The 27,375-nt window shown below is 35.3% G+C and overlaps 1 protein-coding gene across 2 annotated transcripts in view; it reads right to left on the bottom strand.

Moving 5' to 3' along the window:
• Positions 1-27,375, bottom strand: part of LOC137388735 (zinc finger protein 271-like) — a 95,611-nt gene that overhangs the window by 44,702 nt on the left and 23,534 nt on the right. Inside the window, exons 4-9 of one of the 2 annotated variants that reach the window (XM_068075190.1) lie at positions 25,508-25,660; positions 23,161-23,329; positions 20,970-21,036; positions 13,560-13,722; positions 9,960-10,051; positions 1,099-1,305 (exon numbers count right to left, since the gene is read on the bottom strand). In XM_068075190.1, coding sequence (XP_067931291.1) covers positions 1,099-1,305; positions 9,960-10,051; positions 13,560-13,722; positions 20,970-21,036; positions 23,161-23,329; positions 25,508-25,660 — 851 coding nt within the window. The remainder of the gene's footprint in view (positions 1-1,098; positions 1,306-9,959; positions 10,052-13,559; positions 13,723-20,969; positions 21,037-23,160; positions 23,330-25,507; positions 25,661-27,375) is intronic. The other variant, XM_068075191.1, reaches the window with a different exon arrangement.

The following is a 27,375-nucleotide window of genomic DNA, read 5'->3' as shown; positions in this document are numbered from 1 at the left end:
TAAGCTATTGATCCAAAGGTTTACTGTTGCAACACTTTTGCAAACATCAAGGCAAATGCAGCATTCTTGTCAAATATTATAATTAAGAAGACCGCAAAAAGCTCAAAACATTTCCCGTGTATCGTATTGCGCAAACCTTCAAAACTTAGTAGCCAAAAATCAGCGAGAAACAGAGTTTTTTGAGAATCTTTAAAAAAACGGTATGTTACATCTGACGATCCTCTGATAAATTTTTACTAGTGGTTTTTAGAGCTTTTAGTTTGAAAAGGAATTTGAAGGACTCCGAGATAATTGCTTAAAAAACCGATTTATTATAAAATTCTGACGAGAATGAGAAAGACAGAAATGAAGCAGCTTCTATTACCCAGATACTACTCCAAGTAATCTCACTCCACCTGTACCTTCTAAAGCTTTTTTATCTTCTGCAGGCAATCCGCCAACTATAGCTTAAAATTTATAATTCTGGCCATTTTTCAGTTAAATGCTGTTAAAATGAACTTAAAAAGGAGTGTTTAGTAATAGCATTTGAACAACCTAACCATTCTCACAAGTGTGCTAAAAATGCAAGTAATTGACATTTTGGCCACAAGCCATAAAAGAGGTGGCCGCCAGGCAACTGATTCGAGCTTTCGAAATGTAGATGTCTCAACTAAACTATCTGAAGTGTGCGAGAAGCAGGCGCACAAGCTTAGACTAAAATCTTAAAAATAAAGTTTTACTATTTCCTGTCTGAATGTTGTGCGGTTTCATTCACAGCATTATGAATCGTGATAAAAACAATTATTAGGGACAGAAAAAGCGAATTACTGGAACAGCTAATAATGTCATCCAATCAAATAGGAGCTTTGGCCCACGACGCACAACTGCAAGCTTCAGTTACTTCGACTGCTGTGTGACCAGCTCATTTCAATGACAGCAGTTTATAAATTCTACTAACAATTTGCAGTTTTACTTCTCAGTAAAAAGTTTTGCATAAGTATAACAAGTAAGAGCAAATTGACTCGCACTCAAATTAGTTCGTGTTATTTTGTTGATCGTTTAATACCTTATACTTGCACTATGCCAAGTCAGTAAAGTTGTAACACCAACACTACCCACCCGATCAGGAAACTTGGCAGAACAGCATGGACAGGTCAGCTCCGCTCCGGGTAGTGGAGCAGAGGCGAGAGATGTCTGTTGAGAAGAAACTAGGGTGGGTCCGGGGTTGATCCCATACACAGAGCTGTTAGTAGGCAAGGAGAGCTGGCTAGCAGGAGGCTGTTTGTCTATCTTTATCTGTCTAATTCTCTTAACCTCCTGAGCCACCTGAAGAGAGAGAACACTGGAATATACCAAACTAACTTATGATTACTCGCTAGACTTAGTCTTAGCTCTCAACTATAAAGTGAACAAGTACTAGTGAGCGATATAAATATTACTGCTGAAACAATCAACTTTATAAGCTATGCCAATATAATATACCAGAATGAATACTGATATGAGACACGTGTCGCGTGTCAATGGGAGATAACTCTAAAACTGGTCTATGAAATATATTGGTAGGAGGTACTAGCTACTAAAGATTATCTCATCCAATTCAATGTAGGCAGCGTGGCAAATGCTCCAAAGCACTATTTCATTATGCAGCAAAGTAAATAATTCTTATATCCTCAAACAAAGACACCTGGAGTTGATGAAGGAAAAACAGATCAACCATCATCACACCTAAAGGTGTGAATCAAATACTAAAAATGTTATTTTCTAGTTTGACTCAAATACTTTACTAAAAAGAGCTGTAACGCAGTGCAACAGGAATTTATAATCTAATTTATGATTCTAATACTATTCCTAGAGGTGCCTGCGTAAACCTATTAAAATGTTACAAAACCTGCGAAAAATAGTCTCTTCACTTAACCAGTTCATTGGCTTTGGTAAGATAACATAAACAACCATAGCACTAAGAATAATTTGAGATGGAAAAAAATTACCATTTTAGTAGGAAAAAATTAAAAAAACGGCGTGATATGCAAATAATATTGTTTTTTAAGAAGTACTTGGCAGGCAGTTGGGACCACAGGAAAGCAGCGAGCCAACAAAGATGGTAAATTACGTGATTTAGAAAGTACTGAGGAATTTGTAACCAAAAATATTTTTTGCAAAAACACTTGTAAAGAGCACAAAATTTGTAATATTTCATGAATAATTTACTTTAAGGTCAAAGTAAAACTTTAATAGCCTTAATACGTAAAAAAAACACCATTTTTTGTAGTTATTTCATAAACAATGTTTTTGCTAAAATTACATAAAACTGGGATGTAAGAATATCTTTATTTCTAATATGATGTCTAAAAAATGATCAAACAGCATTATTTAAAAACGCTTATTAGCCCCAGTATTAAAATAACAACAAAATAATTATTTTCAGTAAAATGTTTTTCTAAAAATCAAAATAATTATGAAAAGCAGATTACATCACACTGAAATAAATCAAGAAAACCTAAAGAAGTGGTTTTAATAGTACTGAAGGTATTTTTCAAGTTATTGACAATATCGAAATTTTTGACACAGAAACACAAAACTTTAACATAAAATAAAAGCGTGGTAAAAGTATTATTCAGTTATTTTTTCAAACAAAGTTAGCCGTTGCACCGATTTAAAATGAGCTCCAGAGTCTATTTTAAAATTTATAAAATAATTGCGCTGACTCTGTACAGACTAGATTTAAGAAAGAATCTTTTGGGAGACAGCCGTCTAGTTGGCAGCTGGTTGAGTTAAATTTAATAAGGATAACAATGAGAAGAGGCGTAAGTCCTGGCCAGCATTAATCTAATACAGGAAGCCTCTCTTAGTAAGATGAGAATGAAAATTCACGAACAAAAGTTTTTATGCGCTTACAGAACATCTACAGTCAAACCTTTACTTGTGATCACATCAACATAAAAACTGTCTTAAAATTGAGTAAATGCTTGATTTTATACCCAGAGTAATTTCCAAATTCAAAGCAATGAGGATATTGAAAAATAAAAATATGTAAATATAAATAAAATACATAACGTAAATTAATTTAGATTTGCGTGATGTAAGTTGGATATAATTTCCACACATATCCTTATTGCTCTACTTCTGTACCTTTTATTGATTCAACAACCTATAAATAAATCTCAAGTGTTAAAGGCAATATTTGATCTCTCAAATTTCCTAGGCAGACATTCTATAGGTTACTTCAGCGTCTTTTAATCAGTCAATTTCAAAACTATGGGTTTAGCCAAATAGTTCAGATGAATTTTGTAAATAAAAATAGGACACCACAATACAAAGAATTGTGTGTTCTTTTTCTCATATAACACCATTTTATTTATTATAATTTATTTTATTTCACCTTTTTCTATTTATCATTATCACTTTCTTAATTATGTTTCTATTTAGTTTTATTTAATGCCCTTGTTTTAATACTCCATTTAATTAACTGAAATGTCTATTTCAAGGTTTTTGAGTTGTACAAAAAAATTAAACAAAATACGATTAGTTCTTATGTGAATATTTGTTCCAACACATGCCCATCATGACACGTGAAGCTAGTTTTAATATGAATTTCAAAATGTAGCGATTTACTGTATATGACAATCAATGGAATAGCCTTTTAGTTCGCATAGCATAAGGAAAAACAGATTTAGTGTAGAAATGAAACTTTATTAGCATTTGGAAGTTTACACCTACATTCGAAAAATGCGAAAAACTAGAAAAAAAAATGCCATGTGACCATATAGGTGACAGTTTTTTTCTAGCTGCGTGATGCTTGCAATTGATGTATCAGTGAATTGTGAACAGATCTACCACACATCTACTGTGATAGTGTCTACGTAATCTATATACAGCAAAAACTCTGCCTGCAAATTTTGGTTTTTCTGATATTTGCTTTATATTTTAAAACTGCCTGTCATGTGTTGCATCAAATACTTCCATATGAATATACTAACTCATTTTAAACATTCCATATTTAAAAATTAGAAATTATATAAGAGACACATATAAACTAAATAAATATAGAGATATTCAATAAAAAAGTTTTCATTCTCACTTTATCTTAGAGACAGATACGTGCAGGTATAACATCGATAAAGGAGATGTCCAGGTAAAGGTTGAGATACTTAATGCAACTTACTGTGACTCAAAACTAGCTAAATTGTAGGCATAGTTGGTGTACTCTTTATATCATATGTTATCATTTTTACATATTTTTTATACTGTATTTGCCTTTAGCTATTTTACCTTAACTTTCAAACTTCTGAATATTTTACAATCTTCAAATTAAGTATGATGGAAAATTATTTGAAAGTGAAGTCTAATATATTCTTGAATCCTTAAACAGAAACTCTTGCATTCTAGCGAATTAGTGCTGAGAGGGTAACATTACAAAGGTAGATGAAGACATTAGCTCCAATATGACTACTAAATCAAACTTCTTATACATTTGTGAGCGAGCGAGAGCTGATAGAATCGGAAGGCCAATAAGCCAGTTGTAATGCTCTTTCTCAAAGAGGATAGTAAATATTAAACTCTTTAATATGGAGGATTTACAGCTCGAACATCCGTGAGAAATCTGACACCTGATAACTAATGAAAGACGAGATGAAAGGATGGTCAATAGCCCTACTTTCGAGGCACTCGGAAAGATCTCTAAGTCTAAATATTCACAAGTTAGTTATTTGCAAGTCATCGCAAGTTAGTCGCAGGTTATTAACATAACCTTTATACAGCAAACAGTTCTAATACAACAACTTAAAGGTTTTACTTTTTATATAGTAATTCATCAAAAACTTGGCAAGTCAAGTTCCTTAAGTTAAAAAACAGTCAGTGCAACTGCCTTCTTAAGGTTCCCATGACAAATTATTTGTTTCCTATATATAAATAAAGATGGGAAAGATTATAGTTTAATTCGATAACTCACACCTGGATGAACGGGAGAGGCGTGGTGGTAATCCAAATTAAATTCACAGAAATGAATTTATTTTGAGGTATTTGTTGGAGATAAAATCACAATTTTCTGAGAAGACTAAGAGGTTATAGGAGAAAATCACCATAACACGTAACGCCCATCAGAATCATCTAGGAGCCTTTAAAAACCGCTAAAACCAAAGAGCTGTCAGAAGAAAGGTTACCCTTAAATTACATGTATATATTAAATATATTATATTAAACGAAAAACTTAGTAGGCCTATCATCAAAGTGATTTATTTTTACAAACAGTACTTAAATATGTTTTGACAAAAATGAATCCCAACGTGTTATAGATTAGCCGAAAGACGCAAAATGACAAAAAATTATTGCTTATGCAAATTTAGTCTCGTATCTCTAGAATGTTTTTAAACAAAAAAATCTAAATAAAATATACAATGTAGTAAAAGTAGAAAAACTACAAACAGCAATGTATACACCAGCATATTAGGTATAGTTTTCAGAATAACTAGTTTTCGTATTATAACCTCTACACAGTTTGAAGTAATGTATTTAGAGACTGTAGCACAACTGCATGTAAGTTTCTGATAATAAAACCATTTTAGCGTCAATAGAACTTTTTTATTGAAATCATTGTTTATCAAATTTGCAATTGTGTCGATCTAAATTAATTTACATCAATTTATATCAATTTCTGGGAGATGCAACAAAAAGTTTGATAATTTGCTGGACTAAAAACAATAGTTGTGAATATAATACACAGGTGAAGTGTTGGCATAAGAAATGAAAAACAAGATGAGTCAGAGCGCTAGCACACCGTGTTATTATATTTAATACAGGTGTTCTGTGAAGTATCAGTGAAATACTCTAGAATATTCCTTGATACTGTAGATATCAAGGAATCTACAAAAAGTAAGTAGATCTTATACTGTAAATAAAGAAAGAAAGTATATCTTAAAGAAAGTAGATCTTATACAGTAGATACTGGGCAATGTCGCTAGTTTAGTCTAACATATTGTATTTACTATCAGTCTACAAGTACGATAGGGTGAAAGAGTGATGCATTTGTCCACAAGCATTTTCAGCGGGCCTCCCAACACTCCACCAACTGTTAATAAATTTGCAATGTCAGTGGACAGCTCTCCCAGGTGTGCACCGGGATTCTACTGATGGGACACCCAAACCTTTTACCCCAGCGTTGAGTTCATTGCATATATCAATCAGGGTTGTTGTGAAGATTATGTTATCATTTTTTACGCAAGCTAATTCTTTATAATTTAACCAACTACACACAAAATTTATATCACCACTGTATATCTGGTAAGACTTTCCGTGGAATAAAGAAGGAAATTTAATGGTGAATGGCGATGATACTTGGAAATATCGAAACTTCAGAAGCCGACCAATGTGTGAGAAACAAAGCTATATGCTCACACAGGCTCAAGTAAAGAATAAATGTTTTGTAAGGGTTGCTACTATTTAGAAGAAACATTTGCATGTATACGCATCATGCAGGCAGAGAATACCATTCAAATATAAATATCTGAATTTTTGAGATATTGGTGTATCAAAGACATGTTCAGATCAAAAGCTGACTTATTGTTACTTAGAAATAATTGTTTACTGACAACATTTTCACAGCATAGAATAGGCTATAGATCTTAGCGATAAAGAAGTACAAAGACAGATCAGAGGCTAAGTTACTGCTGAGTGACATTAATTCTTTAATTTTACAAACGTTAAAATATTTATTAGCTGTTTGTAGTTTCAGCTTTAAATGAAAATTGTGTTGGAGAACATTTTATTAGCATAAAATCGATACGAATAGGCAGAGTAGTGATTGTCACATGCTGTTGGTACTTTAACAATTATGACTCAAGTGTACTCAGCATCGAAGGATACCTCCTGAGGTTCATTAAAAACACTTCTTAAAATTCTTTGTAGCGAGAAGAAGCAAGGATTGGTGAGCGCCACAGAGTGACCTACATATGTGACCTACATATGTGACCTACATATGTGACAAGAGATTTGGTCCAGAACGTTTCTCGAGCATGATATGAGCCTTGTGAGAAGAGATTTTGTCTTGAATGCCCCATCCATCTGGTATGTACAATCGAGCTCCAAAAGGAAAAGGCAAAGCTTGCCACTGTTCTTTACTTTAAAAGTTCGTATTTTCAAAGGCTGCGTGTTATGTATATTAACAATTGGAATAATGATTTGCAACAACTGAAAAGAGTAATAACAATATTGACCCTATATTATTACAATAGCAACTAGCTAAAAGGTGTCACAATGTGTCATATTTTCAATAAAAAATATTGTTCTACGCGATTCGCACAGTTTAACTAAATTTAATAGAGGCATGAGTTGAAAGACATCTTAGCACTTCTTTGAAACAACTCTATTTTTTTATCAAAATGTGAGAGATCAATCAGAAAGTTGTAGAGAAATATAATATCAGTGTTCACTATGCCTGCTGGTACTGTGATCAGCTATAAAAGTTTTCTTGCTATCTAGTTATACAACAACAACATTTATTCAAAACAGCTAATATCTACCATACATTAAAAGTTGGCATCTTTAAAGATGAACTTACAAAAAATTTTAGTATATTTTATTAAAAAGTATCAGTATTTTTCTATCATTTGTGATTGTTTTTTACGTTTGAGGTGATCTGACTGCCAGGATGTTTCAAGATTAAAATCGATAAAACTTGATCGGCAGTTAAAACGCTCAGATTTGAGCGAAAGTGCGACTATAACAGATATAGTTGTACTTCAGAAAGAGACCGACAAAATAGAGACATGCAATAGCTGATATCAACTGTAGCAACGATAGCAGCTAATGACAGCATTTCACACCTATTTTTTTACTGATCGTGTTAATCATGATCAAGCTTTGTCAATTTTAATCTTGAAACATCCTGGCAGAAGATGTTTGAAGATTACCTCAAACATTGAAAACAATGCCAAATGATAGAAAAATACCAATCTTTTCTGATAAAATCTACTAGGATTTTGTGTAATCTTATCTTTAAATACAACTTTAGAATAGAATATATAACATATGTAACATAATAACTCAAAGCTTGATCAATGGCCCTACATGTGATCTATATTTTTCCTGTTTCATCAGATCTGTAACATACTTGGAACGATATTAGTCTGAATATATGGTTTAACACATTCTCAAAAAATACCAAATTGAAATACAAAAAAAAAATAAAACAGTTTTTTTTTAAATTATTTGTTATAGAGTTAGCTATTTTGTTAAAGTGCCAAAATCTCCAGTAAGCTTTTGCGAATTACCGCGTGGGAATCTGCCAAAAAAATTTATCGCGGCCGCAGTATGCAAGTATTGCCGAGAAGGGTATAAAGAGAGAGGTAGCCTATAATTATGCAACAGTTAGATGGAAATGGTTTGGGGAAGAGCTAGGGGTCAAACGAGCATCCTCTGAGCAGGTGGTTCATCAAATAAAGCAAGCCAGGAATGTTAATTTCTGCCAAAAAAACTCTCCGTAATTACAGATTTTGGTTTAAGGGCAACGATGAGATCTGGGAGATAATTTAGTGAGATATGGCTTCAATCTTCATGCCACAATTTACTGCGATCCACTCAGTAAATTATGGGTTAATTTCAGTGCCTGGTTTAAGATCACTCTACTCAACCATTTGCCATAATAAATAAATATACTTGAATATATTAGCTAAAGGGGACCTCAGATCAACCAGACATGCTAGCCAAGTATTTCTTAAGCTGCCACAAGTAAAATGCAGCCAATTGCATGTTATGATATATTACAAAGCTATCAGCCATGTGCTACAATACTTCTAGTTATATATGATGCTGTACAATGATATATTACAAAGCTATCAGCCATGTGTTATAATACTTCTAGTTATATATGATGATGTGCAATGATATATTACAAAGCCATCAGCGATGCGTTACAATACTTCCAGTTATATATGATGCTGTACAATGATATATTACAAAGCCATCAGCGATGCGTTACAATACTTCCAGTTATATATGATGCTGTACAATGATATATTACAAAGCCATCAGCGATGCATTACAATACTTCTAGTTATATATGATGCTGTACAATGATATATTACAAAGCTATCAACAACATGTTATGATGTCGTAAATAATATATTTGCTATGAAGCTATCATACTGTATTACAACTCTGACAATGGTATATTATAACACCTTAATACTAATAAAAAATTACGTGTTGTATGTAAATAGATAAAAATAGGTATTATATCAGTAAATGTGTAGCGATGGCTGAGTATTACATTAGGATGAGAATGGTGACTTTTCTTTTGGCTGTTTAACATTTATTTTAAAAATTACAAAGCTTTAAATTTTTCAAAACTAATCCCTTGCGGTTATGTCAGCATGGCTCATAGATATATTTATAGCGACAACTACCAGATATCTCATCATCTTACTAATTTGGCAAATCTTGCAAGTCAAGAGATAGTGATACATTTAAGAATGCCGTGTAAATGAGAAAGGATGTTTATCTTAATTGTTAAGCGCTGTGACATTATGTATCTTCTCTATTGCATTAATTTAACACAACAGTTTTTACAATTTTCTTCGACAGCTGGAAAATCTGTATTTAAATCATTATTATAAATGAAAATGGCACGCGGTAGCCAAAAAGAGCCTAACAAACGAAAGAAAAAGCAGCAAGTTAACAACTTTCCTCATATAGGCAGCTCATTAGTGGTGCGCCCACTCAGGCATGAGCAAGGTGTAAGCTTGTTCTAAGGCTAAATTTCTTCTCTCACAGCAGTATTACGTGACCCTTGCTAACATGGCTGGCCCCCAAACTGGTCATGTTACAAAATCACTTATCAGTGTTTGCCAAAAAGAAGATCCTGAGTCATTCTTATCAAATGGTATTTGAACAGTGTCAAAATTGTACCTATTTTCGATTAAAATATGCATAAAGGGTTGTATAATGACATCTACATGTATATAGCATTGCATAGCTACAGTAAATACCTCATCGACGATTTGAGTATGATCGTGTTTAACAAGATGGATGAGGAGCTTGTTCTTACGGTCCTGAAATTTGCCGCAAAATCTACAGTAACCTGTAACAGAAGAACATCGAATGACAGCTGAGCCAAAGTGACAGCTAGGCAAGAGTGACAGCAGGGCAAGAGTGACAGCTGGGCAAGAGTGACAGCTGGGCAAGAGTGGCAGCTGGGTGAGAATTGCAGCTCGGCAAGTATGGCTGCAGGGCAAGAGTGACTGATAGGCAGGAGTGACAGCAAGGGAAGAGTGATAGTGGGGCAAGAGTGGCAGCTAAGCAAAGGTGATAGTGGGGCAAGAGTGAAAGCTAGGTAACAGTGACAGCTAGGCAAGATTAACAGCTTGACAAGAGACAACAGGAAAGAGTGGCAGCTAGGCAAAAGTGGCAGCTAGGCAAAAGTGGCAGCTAGGCAAAAGTGGCAGCTAGGCAAAGGTGGCAGCTAGGTAGGAAACAGACGTAATATTATAGTATGACAAGAACTTCCTTCCGGACTACTTGAGGTAAAGCCTGTGCTGTCGTTTGGAATAATTCCAGTTGCTAGGAGGAAGAAGGCCCTTGATGTCACTGCAGTACAAAACAGATGCAAAGCAGGGGTGCCTTTTCTGATGAGCTTTGAGGCGTTGTCATAGTAACAGCAATTAATTGGGAGTAGATGGAAGGAAATCATTTTTACCTCCTTACAACCAGCTAACAGCTTTCGACACCAATCTATGACCATGGGTCAGTCATTCTTTCAATCGATTAAAACTATACTTAATCATTCAATCATAACCCGCATAAACCGCAAAAAACGCGTTGTATAAGCCAGTCATTATTCTGCCAATAGTATTAACTCTACCTTATATCACATGCACACATACATTGCTTACATACATTTACATGTAGATCTCTATGAATATTGAAGTCGTCTTTCCTATCTATTTATTTATTGCGAATATAAGCAGGGTATCTTAAAGTCAAATGACTGTTGCACTGGGTCTCTATCAAACTAAAGCCAGAGTTCTATAAACACATGTACAGTAGACGCTCTAATAACGTACACCTCCTATAACGTAAATTCTAGATAATGTAAAAAATATATGCAGAGTTTGTGTTTCGAATTACATACAAAGTTCCACATAACGTAAAGTGTCCAGAAGGGGCAACTTCTCAAATTCGATTTTAATGGTAACATATTTCGCCACACTTGGGAGAAAACGAGGTATATATAGCATTATATTTATTATATATACAATTTCCATGAAATTTTAATTCGCAGTGATATATCATCAGATGTGGCGACAGAACAGAGAAAAGATTGTTACGCAATTGTTAATACGGTAAATACTTAGAGGCGATCGATTGGTGCAGGTGTTACAGCGACGGGCTACCAATCTGAATGTCACGAATTAGGAGTATCGCCAAAATTTACCTAACCTAGACCCTTGGATACAGATAGACAACGAATAGGTTGACACCGCTCTTTTTATAGTAACATATATTTATGTTTTGTTCTATAGTAGAAGTACAAAATAATTTTTTATTAGTTTTAATTTCCAGAATAAACTTTGCTGTCTAGAAAAAAAGGAACAAATCGTTGTATTGGCATGTCGAATATGTGCGTTCCCCATCAACTTACCGTAAACTTACTGCAATCAGAGTCTATAAAACCAGTGAAATTGATCACAAAAGGAGACAAATTGCGTCGATGCGAACTAATAATGCTACAGTTACGAAACAGCTAGCAAATTTAAAAAGTTGAGTCAAGTTTTTCTTTTTGTGTGGCCAAAGGGATGAGTTTAGAAAGATCTTGGAATGGATTAGGCAATTTAGGCCTACATGTATTTTATTGTTCGTATACTGTAAAATCCCTATAACGTAAATGTTCTTGGAACGAATTATTTATGTTGTAGGAGTGTCTACTGTATGTAGTTTATTATTATTCGATGAGGCTATTCTATGTTAATAACCAGCGATTTCTGCAAGTACCTAATTTTTCTGGCGAGACTCTAGACTTTTTTACCTGAATGACGGAATTTGCATTTAAAAAATTAGTTACCTCGGAACAGTTTCATAAAAAGTATGTTTGACTCAACAGTGAAATTTTTAGCCTGTATCCTCACTGTAAAGTTCAAGCATATTATAAAGCTACTAATAATGTGACATGCGGTCGGTCATAGAATTAGGGTACCCTAGTAAAAACCTGAAGGAAGCTGAAAGGAGTGAAAAGCTTCCTCTGAGTGTATCCTCTCAGTTATTGAGTTAGCCAGGCCCAGATCAGCTCTCAAGACTGAGACTATAGACCAAGGTCAAAGATAAATACTTTTAACCTTCACGTAGATTCTAGGAAAGCACCATAAATGTCTCTATCAACAACTATTTGCACTTGACAGTGTTCACTCTGTATCCAGGTGCATGCGCAGAATAATTTGATTGGACAATATGGCAGAGAGATTTAAGACTTAAGATTTAATGTCCTTCCTAACACCTTCAGCAGCCTTGGCTGGAACTGAACCACAATCCACACAACTTATAGGTCAGGAGCTCGAGACCACTAGGCAACGATTGCTTCCTAACTTATTTAACTGTAATGAGAATATGGTATTAAACTCCACAAGCCAGAATAATCTTTACTAGAATAAGAGACATGACTATCTATCTGAAGCCACAGTTTGAGGCTGAAAGAAAATACTACATCGTATGAGATTTGAACTCGCTACCAACTGAACTAATTATTCTCATTCCAAGATTTAAAAATACTTGTGCATTTAATTATTCTCTGCGCTTTATTGGCACACCTTAAAAATCTCTTACGGCACACTGGCTGTCAGGGTACTAGTAAAGCATACAACTCCATTATTTAGTAAGAACTTGTACAACCGTACTAAAAACTTAAAAACTAATGGCTCACAGGCTAGAATATTAAAAAGTAATGGCTCACAGGCTAGAATACATACTGTAATTTTTCAGCTAGTCACATAGACTTCAGTGGTTCATATTGATAATCAAATATCCTGTCACCCACAGTGGCAAGTCATTGACTTGATCCATCGAGTCAGTGACTTGGTCAGTCAAGTCAGTGACTTGATCAATCAAGTCAGTGACTTGAAACCTTATCACAACTTAACGCATCCTAGTTCTTATGAATTGTGAAAGCTGTTTAAGACGCTCAACAAGTTTAAAAATATAAAATATGAATTACAAAACAATGTGTTAGTTCTGCATTCAGCTATGACTGAAGTCAAGTCGGCAAGTTCTCACTTAGTGTGCCTAACTTGGTCTCTAACATTATGCAACGGCTTAGTTACAGACAGCAATATCCTGGCCTGCTTGCCTTGCTAGTAATAAACCTACTAGCCAAAGAGGTCACTGACGATTTAGCCCTAAAAGCAGCCCCAACGGTCTGATTAAAACAAGCATTTTAAATTCAGGCGTATTTTCTGAATGGACCAATCAGAGGTAGACGTTGTAAGCTACTAACCTGGGTAGTACGCTGAATGGACCAATCAGAGGTAGACGTTGTAAGCTACTAACCTGGGTAGTACGCTGGATGGACCAATCAGAGGTAGACGTTGTAAGCTACTAACCTGGGTAGTACGCTGGATGTTTCTCAGAGTGATGGTTGATAATCTGCTCATAGCAAGTGTATTGCTCTGAACAGAGGCCGCAGGTAAAAGTGACTTCTGAAGGAACTGAAGCTATATCCTCTGTTTCTTTCACATCGCTGACTGTGATAGAGTTGTCCTTGACCTGCAAAACATTGTCACCCCATCACTTCTTCAACACTCTTAGGTTCTTGCTACTTACAACAAGTTTTGACAATACAAAACTGAATACACATTGCAAACATAATGGTAAAGGAAGATAAAATGTTATTGTTATTAAATTATAATGGTGTCTATGAATGGAAAGGTATAAGGAAGTAACACCTCCGTGTTTGAAAGGGTGGAGCATACCGGATGCTGAATAAGAGTGCCTGTTTTGGAGACATCGACACAGAGAAAACTAACGGAAAAAAACGGGTAAAAATCCTGTGTTTTTGACCTTCTTACATACCATTTTCTGTTATAAAACTTTCAGCAAATTTGGAAGATTTTTAATAAGTGGTTTAATAGTTATATTTTTAATAGAAGTTTTAGTTGGAACTACTTCCGTCTAATATTTTGGTTTTAGTTTTATTTTAAACTCAAATGTTTGAGTTAAAAATAAAATAATATAAAATAATTAACTAAACTCAAATGTTTGAGTTGAGCTGATTATTAGTAAACCAATCACAACCAAGCGGAGACTAACAATTTCTGAACACGCTGTTGCGCAGTTGCATCCATAGCAGCTTTTTCACTTATACAGTGACAAATAAATTTGAATTACATATTTTAGTGTGCTTCAATGTTTACACAAAAATGTATAACTTGCAAATTTATTACACCATGAGACCTACACAGGGCTTAACCATTTCGCGACACACTACGTCAGCTAAGGTTGTACAACAGCAGCATAACTACATAGTGCCTAGTTAGTAGTTTTGACCCAATTGTGCGGTGATTGATATAGCTGATATGCTTTCGAGTTTAAAACGAATTACAAGAACTCGTGTTTACAGGAAAGGGTTATTTGGAGTTGGCTGCAGTCAGCTTTAAAAAGGTTTTTTAATTGTGAAAGTTGTGACATTGGTAAAGTCTAGGAATTTAGCAAAAACGATTATGGAAAAGAAAACTATATTTATATTTGTAGTAATTTCCTGGTGAAATAATGTATTACGGCTCTTCGGGCTAGCGCAAGTGCAACAAAATTAGTCAATGACAAACCCAAAGCATTGTTCTTATAGCTATGTAGCTGGACTACCTCCTCAGATAACTGAAATAGCTTTATGCATTGGGCAACATATTATTACTGCCTCATCTTCCTTTGATCAAGGATTTTCTAGAGCTTTGTTTAAGCTGTTCTAATATTTGTGATGAAAACAAATCTCCCACAGACATAATTACGAGTATGTTGCTAGCATCAGCATTTGTTAGAGTAAGCAATGCTTTGGAATATAAGTGTTGCTTGCAACTATCTATTAATGAGAGAAATATTATATCGATACTACAATCGTGTGAAAGTCAGCAATGTTTAGTTCTATTTAAATCTTTATTCCATTTTAATCGAACTTGTTTGAATATAACAAATGGAATGTTTAATTTTTAGCTTCTTGCAACCTGTGATATTTTTTAATTTTATCCTTTAGGAAACAAAATATAAATAGAAGTACGTAAGGGGCTTTTGAGCATACTATTATAGAAATTGTAGGCCAAGGGAGACAATTTCAAAATTAGTTTTGATGGAGATCAAAATATTCAAAGCTTGTGACTATATATAGTTTTTTTTAATTTTTTTCGTCACGCCTTCAATTCATGTGTTGATTACACAGCCTCATGAAACTTAAGTCCAGGTGTCACTTCGCTTGCTCTAGCTTGAGTTGTTAGCGAATGCGTGAGAGAAGGGATTACGGAACATTTCTATTTCTATTTCAATTAGAACTTAGTATTACGCTCAGTTGACTCATTACCAAATAAGGGTGATGGCCATGGTCGGCCCCGCGCATATCTATGTATTAATTTATATAGAATTCTTCAACAGCTCTCATGGCTAGCGTTAATAACAAGGGGCCATCTGTCATAATAGAAAAACAATCGGAAAAAATTAAGTGCACCACAGCATTATCATATGGTCTAAATTGCTGTTCCTCATATCAAAGTTAGTATCCTCAATTGAGGTTGGGCCAGCTGGAGACCCGATACAAACTCCTAATGTCTGCCATAACTAAATAATCTATGTAGAGTTGACGCCCAGCTTTGTTTAGTCGCTGCACCACGTGCAAAATAAATCGGTCCAGCTATTTCACTGGTAAATTGTTTTTAAGTAGCTTTTGAATCACCCCATTCATTTTCCCTTCCCTCGGTTTGCGGCGACGCGGTTTAACAAGGTTGGCTTCTTACAGACTGTTTTTAAGCTCAGTCTGCGACGGAGAACGTCAATTGAGGCATCCTGCAGGAACCTGCTCATTACGTTTTTCAATTAGCTCAAAGTTTTACCTGCTTAAATTTTTACCTGCCTAAGTTTATAAATTATGCTCAGGAGCATAATTTAAAAACTTCAGACAAAAAATGGTTCATAGTCCATAATCTTTCAACAAAACTATTTTTGAATAAGTTTGCTGCCCTTTCATACTTCAATAAAATCTAAAACATCTTTCAATACACCAGCTTCTCATCGAATTTCAAGATTTCAATTCCTCTTCCTGTTTTAATTCATAAAAAGGATCCAGATGCACGATATAAAAAACGTAATCTCTATCCTGTCAAGGTGGCGTCACACCGTGACAACCAATTCTCGCAAGACAGCATCATAAATGACGTCATTTGTGACACGACACAATCAGTTCATGGTCGGGTGCGTGAGACAGAAGATTAATGGCAACTGGTGACCAGATCCGGGTCTCAAGAATTCACATCAATCAAGATGCAACTGCCAGAAAGGCGTGTGAGTTTACTATATAGCTTAAGGTCAACTTAACCAAGTAAGGAGACATGTGTTTGTATCGTGCAACTTACTGTAGGATCTAAAACTAGAAGTTATGCTGAGTGGTGAAAAATATCTGAAATTGAAGACGTCGCGCCACTCCCTGTCACCATCAAGCATCTCGAAACCTTTTGCCAGAAACGTTTCAAATATTTAATATTTTCAACGTCTGGCATTGGATTAATACCATGTCTCTTTCAATCGATGCATAGACACTTTTGGCTTAGGCAAACCGCAAATTAAACAAACTTGGGTGCGATACGACGTAAGCCAGCGATAAATGCGTCCAAACCGGCAAGCAATAGGCAGGAAGTATGTGGCAGTATAAATGAACAATTTCCTAAGGGCGATGAAACTTAAGGTTTCACCACAATAATTAAAGGTTATGAAACAAAAGTTACATTAGCTGCCGACATCAAGAAAAGGTTTCACATGTAAATATTTCAGCTGCCATATTACAGAATATCGAGTTAATTCTCTAGCTATTAATTCAGAATAGCAATGAGAAGCCATGGTTGGAGGAAAGCACTTTTATTTGAAAGCTAACAGTATAACAGATAACAAAAAGCTAACAGTATAACAGATAACAAAAAGCTAACAGTATAACAGATAACAAAAAGCTAACAGTATAACAGATAACAAAAAGCACCGTGTAAATGTGGAAGTACACAATCAAAGCTGCGCACACTTAATAACAGACACCAGCTGAACTAGAGATGAATGTTAACTTCTCATGAATTAAAGTGAAACTTCGCGTACTTCCTTAAATGATCGAATGAAACAATGGTTTGTAAAGAGAACTTGATTGTTGCTACTGCACCAGATGTTTCTTAGCATCTAATAGAAAATATTTTAAGATTTCCTGTCCGCAGTCCCACCCTTGGAGACAGCGAAACTTACAGATGACGAAGTAACCTAGGCTGAGTGCATGGGAAGTATCCATTGATCATTGATTGCCAAAATTCCTATGCGTTTGGGTGATGTAACAAGTTTGAAGTTTTTTCATAGAAAAAACAGTCGCAGTTAGGGCTTGATCTATCAAACCACTCACTTGATAGACGAAGTCACTGACTTGATAGATCACATCACTGACTTGATCTATCAAATCATTGACTTGATCTACCGAGTCGTTGACTTGATAGTCAAGTCGGTGATTTGGTCTATGAAGTCGTTGACTTGATAGTCAAGTCGGTGATTTGGTCTATGAAGTCGCTGACTTGACATCAAGTCAGATTTAACGCATCCTAGTTTTCATGATTTTTGAAATCTGTTTAAGCTGTTCAATTAGATTTTTTATTGGTCAGAGAGATAATTCAAAAATTAATAATTTATATTAAAAATTAAATTATTTAAATTAAAAATTAATAATTATAATTTAATCAATTTATAAAAAGATGCTGGTTCTGCATTCAACTATGGCTGAAGTTGAGTCAACAAGTTTTTAATTAGACAAGTTTTGGCAACCGCAAGTCTTAAACTGGTCAAGTCTACCACCAGCTACCATAAGTCTTATTTGACTCCTTTCATGTCAAGTCGATTTTTACTGGTAGCTAGTAGCTATGCATGCAAGACTTGCTGTCTGCCATAGTTCTTTTTTCACTATGTATGCCTTACGGTGCGTTTACACCTGGACGAGTTGTCAGAATTGTGTTTCCACTGAGAGGGTTGGAGTTTGAATGGCTTCTCGTCTGTTTTCAATTTAAATTACGCGTTTGTAAAGATTTTAAACCAAACCAACTCAATCTCTGACTACACAAAATGGGACACGTTATTAGCCAATGACATACAACGTCGACACCCATTCCACTTTAACCGCTTATCAACATAAACACAAACGACAGTCACTCCATTGCTTTTGCGAGATATGATTTGTCAATTCAATGTTGTACTCCATCAATGAGGGTTGTCAAAAATTGTACAAACATAGTATGCAGCATTTCACCAATCTTGTGTCGGTGACTGTGACAAAGCCTTTTTTGGCGCGGCAATATAGCACCGCCCACAATATAGCACCGCCCACAATATAGCACCGCCCACAATATAGCACCGCCCACAATATAGCACCGCCCACACTATAGCACCGCCCACAATATAGCACCGCTCACAGTTTCTTTCTACCAGTAAAGAAGATAATTATAACAATAAAAATTCTACTTTGACATAAACCCGCCCTTCTTCCATGCGCAAGCAGGATGAACGATTATAAATTGTTCTATGGGAAAACGAAATCACCCCTAGAGAGTAAAGCTCTGTCTCAGAATGAGTCTCACAAAATACATAGACTTTGCCACCGTCACCACTCATTTACCATCTTTCAGACTGGCTGTTTATGTGTACAACATGGTCTGGTTACAAGTATGGGCCTCTCACTTTTGTAAAACAGATAAACTCCAACTGCGATTGAACCCACAACCTTAACTCTTACGCTACTGTAAGCCGATGTATCGACTTTCGCGGTAATAGAAGTACAGACTATAAATCGATGTATCGGCTTATCAAGAGGGTTTCACTTTTCTTTTCATCACGAAACCTACACATTAGCTAGACTAATCAAATTTTGTCTCCAACGAAGCAACCTTGTTGCTAATCAAGTGCAACCAATTGAGAATCTTTTTGCTAAGCATTTCCATTTTCAATCATTTTTCAAAACGGAAAAACCAAATCGCTATCGTCATGCCAATAATTAAACTCACTGCGTTTTTTCAATCCAAAGAAAGTGTCCGAAATTTTGCAACAGTGGGATTCACTAAACGATTTTATACTTATCTTGTAGAGAATTTTGTTCTGAATGAGATGCATTTTACAGAAAAACGATATCTGCATTGATTCTCGAGATATTGCTTAAATAATAGCGGTATATAGATTTTTCAAAAATCCGTTTGAATTAATTCAGTCAGAATTTAATGCGGTAGTGAAAGAGTTAAGTTAAGAGTGTCTATCCGAATCCATCCATCACATACCAGTAGAATGTAATGTACAATCTAATTGTATGTTGTTATCTATATACGTATATATAAATCTCGAGGTTTGTCATCATCTGTTCAGATGTCTGCCTGTCCAGTTATAGTTATTAAAACCATGGAATGAAAAGCTCACTGCGTGCTGGATTTGAACTCACAAAGATTGCAATCGTACGTTTGAAACCACGCATTTAACCACTGAGCTATACAGTATACTTACCGCTTACACTTACAGCTCTTACCGTATACCGTATGCACGTGCTAAATGCGCACTTTTGATTACTAATTAATATTACCTTTTGCATTTGTTATTTTATAAAATTGTTTAAAAATTAATTTTTTGCTACCATCACCTATTTTTTTAATTTATAGCCTTTAAATGTGCCATTTCAATTTCAAATGTGCCGTTACACTTCTATTTCTGGTTTTCCGTAAGGTTCAAATGCTAAATCGGTAAAGGCTAATACTTTTTACGCCGACAATTGTATTACGGTATCTCGAGTAGTAATAGCCTCTACATTTTCTATCCGTGCGGTCAGACAAAGATATTAAATATATTTAGCAATATATAGCAATATTAAGTATTCTACCCTTCATAAAAGACTGAAAAGATTTTGCAGACTGAATTTAGATAATAATGGGTTTTGAGATACCCGTCTCTATCATTCTAAATGGGACTAAAAATCCATAACTTCCGTTTCTAAAAAACTAGGCTACGTCAAATATTTATGGGCGGAGCTTATTGTGCCGATTGTGTTGTTTTCGAGACCGATATTAAAACGCTGTAAAAAAGCTTTCATAACTTTGAAAGTTAGTGGATTAATTTTTATTTTGAGTACAAAATCGGAAACAGTGTGTCTGATTTACCTAAAAAATATACGATAAAAGTTGTACGCGGCAGTTATGGTTTAAAATAAAAATTAGCAATAACTTTTTTTTAAGTGACCTTTTAGTGACCTTTCTGTGTCACATTTTAGCAAATGTGACACAGAAATTGAGCGACAACTAAAAAAAACTAGTATTTGTTAAAAATGAACTTACACAAAAGTTTTGTCAATTTTATCAGAAAGTATCAGTATTATTCTACCATTTGAGATTGTTTTTTATGTTTGAGGTGATCTGACTGTCAGGATGGTTCAAGCTTAAATTTGCCAAAACTTGATCTCGCTTAAAACGTTCAGAAGAAAAAATACATGCGAAATGATGTCTCTAGTCGCCCGGCTGCCTGTCTATTGCATTCAAGTTACAGCTTGACGAGTCTCTATTCTGTTGGTCGTTTTACCTCTTTGCAACTAAACGCGACATAATCACACCCTCATTTGGTTTGACTTCACTCGATTTTAATCTTGAAACATCATTCTAACAGTCCGATCACCTCAAAAATCAATAACAATCGTAACTGATGAAAAATATCGATATCTTTTGCTAAAACTTTGTGCAAGATCATCTTTAAAGGTTAATCATTCTTCTTACCTCACAGGGTTTCTTCTTATTCATATGCCGATGTAGATGAGATAATTTGATAAAACTCTTTGAGCACCTAAAACAATAAAACAATAATGAAACCTAAAAACGATAAAAACCTTCATAAATTAATACGTAAGACGTAATTAATACATGTCAGATGAAGCAATCATCCAGACCTATCAGGTAGAGATTATAGCTCACAACCTATTAAGCAATAGAGACACCGAGTACCTCGTCAAGTACAGGAGGTGATCATAGTAATGCCAACTCTATTAACTTGTGTATCATTATCCTTCGAGCATAGGTTAAAGGCTGGTTCGCACTATATCGCCGTTTGTCAGCGTTTTACAAAATTTAAGAGAAATGAGAACACTACGCCACAGAGTATTTCCTGATGCACACGCGATGGGTGTGTAATAGTGTGAACATCATTATCATAGACGATCACCAAAGTATTGTGGCATCAACGCCGATATACAGCGATAATATAGCAAATAAATCGTTCGCGGTGGTAGTAAAATATATGGCAGTGTTTACAAACGTTTGCAGGCAAACTGAAACTGCATATGATGAAATTGACAATATAAACACATTCAGAAACAAGAGGAAAACGTCTGATTACTTTTCATTCGTATTTGCAAAAAACGCTAGTAGCTTCAGCATTGGTAATAAGTCGACACCAATCTGAGGTTTCCTGTCAGCTGATAATATTCAAGCAATGACTCGTCGCCATGGTTTGAGGCTATTAAAATATCGGTGAGTAAAGAAGTTAATCTTTTATTTCTGTAAACAAAGTAGTATCCAAACGGTGTCATCGACAATTGTTTCGGTATGCATATAGAATCCGAAAGCCTTCTATGACTTTAAGTGATTTGTAAGCTGTATGTTTGTTAAAAACTGTAGCCTAGGGTCTATAAAATGAGTTCCCTATTTCGTACAAGATGCACTTTCTCAACTGAATTCGAGTACCAAAATATACACATGTACATGCCACTAATTTTTAAAACAATAAATTATTAGAAATCTTTATTTAAAGCAAGTACTAAAGATATGATCATTTCCAATTATGCCAAACTAATGATTGGTTGACCAGTTTTCATAGAAACAGCAATCGGTAATTTTGTAATTGACAACAAAGTCATATATTTCTAATCTCATCAACCAGTGGAACGAATGATTTCTAGTAAAGACTTTTTACAACTTTTGCAATACAACAGATTTATTACATGTTGCCATATAACTACAATGAATTTATTAGTTGTTTTTAAATACAACATTTAAATTTTAGCTCTGAAAGAGATCCCGCCAAGCACAACCACTTTATCATGCGGAAAGAGTGTGTTTCATTTCCTGTAAACTAAAAGATACCTGCTTATTCAAAAAAGTTAACTTCGAGAACAGCTAAGCTCTCTGCATAGTAAATTAAGGTTGTAAGTTGTAGTCATATATTTCTGCAATGCTGATGCTAATTCCTTAAAGGTTAATTTCACTACAATAAATATAATTTTGCTGGGGCTACTTGCAATGACTCCAACACTCGTAAAGAGAACAGTACGAATTTGAAGATGAACAAAAATACACGACTGTAACCACGAACAGGAAGTTATTTCAAGGCAAAAACTCGTATTGAGATTGCTTCCACTTTCGGCTTGCTGCTTATGAAAAACATGATAAATTTTTCAGAGCAAAAAAAGACTGTTTTTTACTAAACTGATTCTGTTTGCTGATTTCTCAGCCACCCTGCATCAGTCCGACATACAGTATGTTTCTATTGTGCGAATATGGAGTTGTGCACACGTTGTGTTACGGTGCGACAAGTATTTCAATAGACATTCGCATCTTGCGGATTAACGCAAGCGGCTTTGTTAAAAAATACATAGAATTCTGCGTGACAGGTCATAGCAGCGCACTCCTGTCTGACTCAGCAACACAATATCAGAATAGCAACAATTGAAGAGTGGAAATGTGTAAGATTGAATAGCTTGACTGGCTTTTTTTGCTTATCACTCGCAAGCATGAAACAATTAATAAAAATTTGTGATTTAACAAAACTCGCTTGAATTTTTGCCGTTTTCATCCTGCGGATGGAAGCATAGCGATAAAGAGCATTTGGTCAAAAGGTCTTTTACATAAATAGCAAGAGTAGCTATTACATCATAGGCGGTAGCCCGAAGCCAGCCAATACTTCTGCGCTTACCTTGGGCAAGAGTAGACACGGGGCAAAACGAGGGGCCGCCGTGAGTGGCTGATATCTGAAGAAGACTGCTCTGGTGAGAAAAGGGCAGCACCATGGGGCAGCGTAGGCGAGGAGGCAGCACCAGGGGGAATAACTATAACAGATAGATTGGAATCCTTTCTCGGCCGACCTGGTGATACAAGAACATGGTGCAAATGATTCTTCTACCAGTAATTGATTAAATATGGTGGACTTATTTCAATTGCTGCGCACAATGTTACGGTAGAACATCAAAAATTATAATTAAAAACAGATAAAGATCCAATAAGACTTTCCAGAGGGTTTCAAATTAGGAGCTACTTTGAGAAAATGTGTCATAATCTCACACAGCAACTAGCGACTCCTGGTTAATGTTGTGTCTAGCTTTTTTCTATGAAGTTGATGATGCATCCAGTTTCCCAAAAATTTGTCACTCTAATCAAACTCTTTTTATGAGAATATGGAATTCTCAGCACTTAACTTCACAGCTTTACCGATGGCCACTGAAAATTTGTAATCAATATAATGCATGCCTCGCATACAATATACATGTATATATAACATGACTAAAAAAATTACAATCTGCTCTCAAAGTTAGAATGAAAAAGATCATTCATAGAGTGTTATAATTATAAAACATAGAAGCGTCGATCATCGTTGAATGCATGTCTAATAAGTCGAGACTTTTGTGTGAGAAGTTAATATGACTATCTTGAGCACGGTCATCGGTAAGTTGTCCTAGCTTTTAGGCATAAGCGCGTCGTATTCTCTTGTTCAACTGACTTGACAAAGATGGTATGTTTACACATGCCCGTTTCCGACTTCTGACAAGCAGTTTTTTTAATTGTTTCTTTATGTATTGTCAAGCAACGGTTTTGTGATAAAACAACAGAGAGATGTCACACATATTACACAATCACTATGCTTCCATTTTGAAGATTTGGAGTTGTGCACACACTGAGTTACCATACAATAAGTGTTTCAATAGACATTCGCGCGTTGAGGAGTAACACTGGCTCTTTGTTGAAAAAGATAAAGAATTTCATGCCAAAGATCAAAGCCGGGCACTCCTATCTCGCTTAGCAGCACACTTTCGAAATGGAGATGATTGAAGTGTAAAAATGTTTAAAATGGAATAGGTTGCGCAGCATTTTCTCACACTCATTCAAAAATGCCGATTTCATCTTTTCTTTTCGCAACATGAAATATTCAATCAAAATTTGCGAGTAATAAAACTCGTTTTACTTGTGGGCTTTTGCCATTTTATTTTTATATTTCATGGAAACATCGATTGTGCACCAGGTTTAACTACACTAAATGATACCATCGGAGTGTTCACTGTAAAGGTGTTCACTTTTGAGAAGGAAACACGTGTTAACCTGTTGTTGCTTCCACCTTTTACTAAGTAAGGACGAAACAGGAAATGATGGCAATAACTCGGAACAGCATTTGATCTGGTCGATGGATGAGAAAGTCCTGCATACGTCTATTATTATATTATTTGTTATGTCTAATACTCCATCTGCATATAATCTCTTTGCCCCGATTTATGGATAATGCGATGTGTATCCCTCGAGTACTTTTGATAACAAATCCATCTGCCTGACAGCTAATGTAAAAAACCTACATTCTACTTCAATACCGTTGCGTGGCAACAGGATTCTATGATCAATATGAATATTCGGTTTAAAGTTAATTTTTTGCAAAAGTCAACAAGCAAGAAGGAAGCCAGTGCAGGGTGAAGAGCGAGGGTCAATATCTCTGCTGTTGAGAGACAAAAGGGGCGCATGGAGACGCCCGCAGGCTGAAGGCTATACAATTTCACACACTCTCACAAGCAATACTCTCCGCGATCAGATGTAGCTGCTATTATCAATGCCTGGGCAGGCCATTCCATAATTGAAATACCCTCCCAGACATAACCAGAGACCATTTCCATAATTGCTAATTACCTACGAAGAATGAATTACGGAGATAAGATATTGGCACATTCTTAAAATAGTTCAAAGGGCCAAAATGTATTTGGTTCCATTTTATTCACCATGCTTTCATGATGAGAATTATGCGGATTCAGAGCAGTGCGGATGGTGAGTTACTGCGCCATAACTGTGAAAAACGTTTCAATGAATCAGCTTGCGCAGCACTCTTTTGCGCACCATTCGCCATTTCTATTTTTCGCAAGCATGAAAAAGCATTTGGTAAAAATTTGCAAGTAACAAAACTTTCTTTATTTGCGGATCTTCGCTGTTTCCATCTGGCGGAAGATGACAAACTCGCGGCTTAACCGTGTTATGGGAACATAGTGACTGTGAATAACCTAGTCTCTCACCTCGAGGTCGTTTGTGAAGGGAAGGATCCGAACCCTCCCGTTCATCAATGGTGGGAGAGGTGGGAACTAAGGATTCATTTGAAAAACTTTCTGTGGGAGACGACTTCTCAAGTTTCACTAGCGGCTGCGGAGACTCCTGCTTTCGAGGCCTGACTAGAAAAGATTAAGAGATGAAAGGTGACCGTTTCATCAATAATTTCGACAAAGATATCTCACGCAATGCTTATCCGGTGACATAAGTCCGCACACAAAGGTGTCATATTCTAAAATAGATTGCTATGCTTCAACTGACATGACAAAAGATCGCACAACGGACAGGAATAGGGGTCAGACCTCTTTATTCAGTTAAATCACCTCATCACCTCGTGATGATTGAATGACAACTCTATTGTTGTAGAAAAAACATTATCATGCTCTAACCTAGAAATGTTCAAAAATCGTTGGTTTATAATGTAGAAGTTAGTGACGATGTAGTAACTGGAACAATCGAAAGGTAAACTATAGCAGGATGATACTGCGAGCTCTCTTAGGGAAATAGTACAAGTAAACCAACCATGGTGCATGAGAAATAAACTGAACCTCTTTGTTGAAAAACTAAAGTTTAAAAAATCTACTCAAAAGCCATAAATTATATATTAAATTTATGCACATTTTGTGCTGATTTTAAACATGTGAACCAAACAGCTGTAAAAGTACATTTTTGAATGATTATGTATGCTAAATTTTAAACATTTCATTTTGTTAATGGTTGAAAATAACAATCTGTACAGATATGATCACACCATACACATTTAATTTCATTATTTCAAGTCATGTACATGTATATGAGTTGAAATAAGTTAATATATAAAAAACTTGAAATCTATCTCCGAAGGTCTAGTAGATGTCCTCAAATTATCCAAAGTTTAGGGCTAAATGCTAAGATTTTTATGTCATTATATCTATTGGTTCATTTAGCTCAAAAATACATATTTTTATCATAAAATATTTATAAAACTATAGAATATATTAATAAATTAACTGAATGTGTCGCCTACAATCATAAGCTTGGAGACTCAAACTACCTTACAAAGTATTGGCTACCATGGATCTAACATACCATAAAACCTGTATTCAAATGCCACCTTTATTTGCCCGCCACTATAGAAGGGTGGAAAAATAAAGTTCCATGGCGTTCAATTGGAGGTTTTACGGTATGTACAAACTAAAAGGTTAACACTCTTCTACAGCATGTCGTTTTTTGCAGCCAGTCTTGTTCCTATTAATGTATCAATGGTAATAAGAGACGTGATGTAACAGTCAACAGATAGCGCACAGGGGTCTTCATGTAGGCCGCACTGCCAGTCACGACTATCTCGGCGTATCAATCGCTAAAGGAAGTAATTAATAAGAATACATTTTGACATTTTCTTCCAATTACAGCTTGTGTAGAAACAGTCATAACCAATCAAATACTTGATCTGCTCTTAGGAAGATCCAAGGGCAATAATTACTCATGGCAGTTAGCGAAGCTGAGAAGAGACTTGGTCAAACCATGTTTGAAATCATTTCAAGCGTAGATATGTCAGCACGTTTATGTTCAAGTTTACATCGTTGGTGGATATAAGATCGTTATTTTGTAGTGACAGCTTTTGTAAGATTGCTGTTTTAAGGCTACATCTATGCAAAAGATGGCGATGACTGCAAATGCTCTATTAAATCTTACTATCTATTAGATCTATATGCTTATGAAATAACCGTTCGTCCATAAAATGAAAGACTTGCACTCAATTCGATTGGATCACAACTTTAATATCAAATTCAGTCAATTGCCCTACATTTCAAACTGTGAAACATCTCAAATAGCAACACAAAAAAAATATTTCTAA

This window comes from Watersipora subatra, chromosome 2, assembly GCF_963576615.1.
Source record: "Watersipora subatra chromosome 2, tzWatSuba1.1, whole genome shotgun sequence".
NCBI lineage: Eukaryota > Metazoa > Bryozoa > Gymnolaemata > Cheilostomatida > Watersiporidae > Watersipora > Watersipora subatra.
This window is presented reverse-complemented; position numbering and strand designations above follow the sequence as displayed.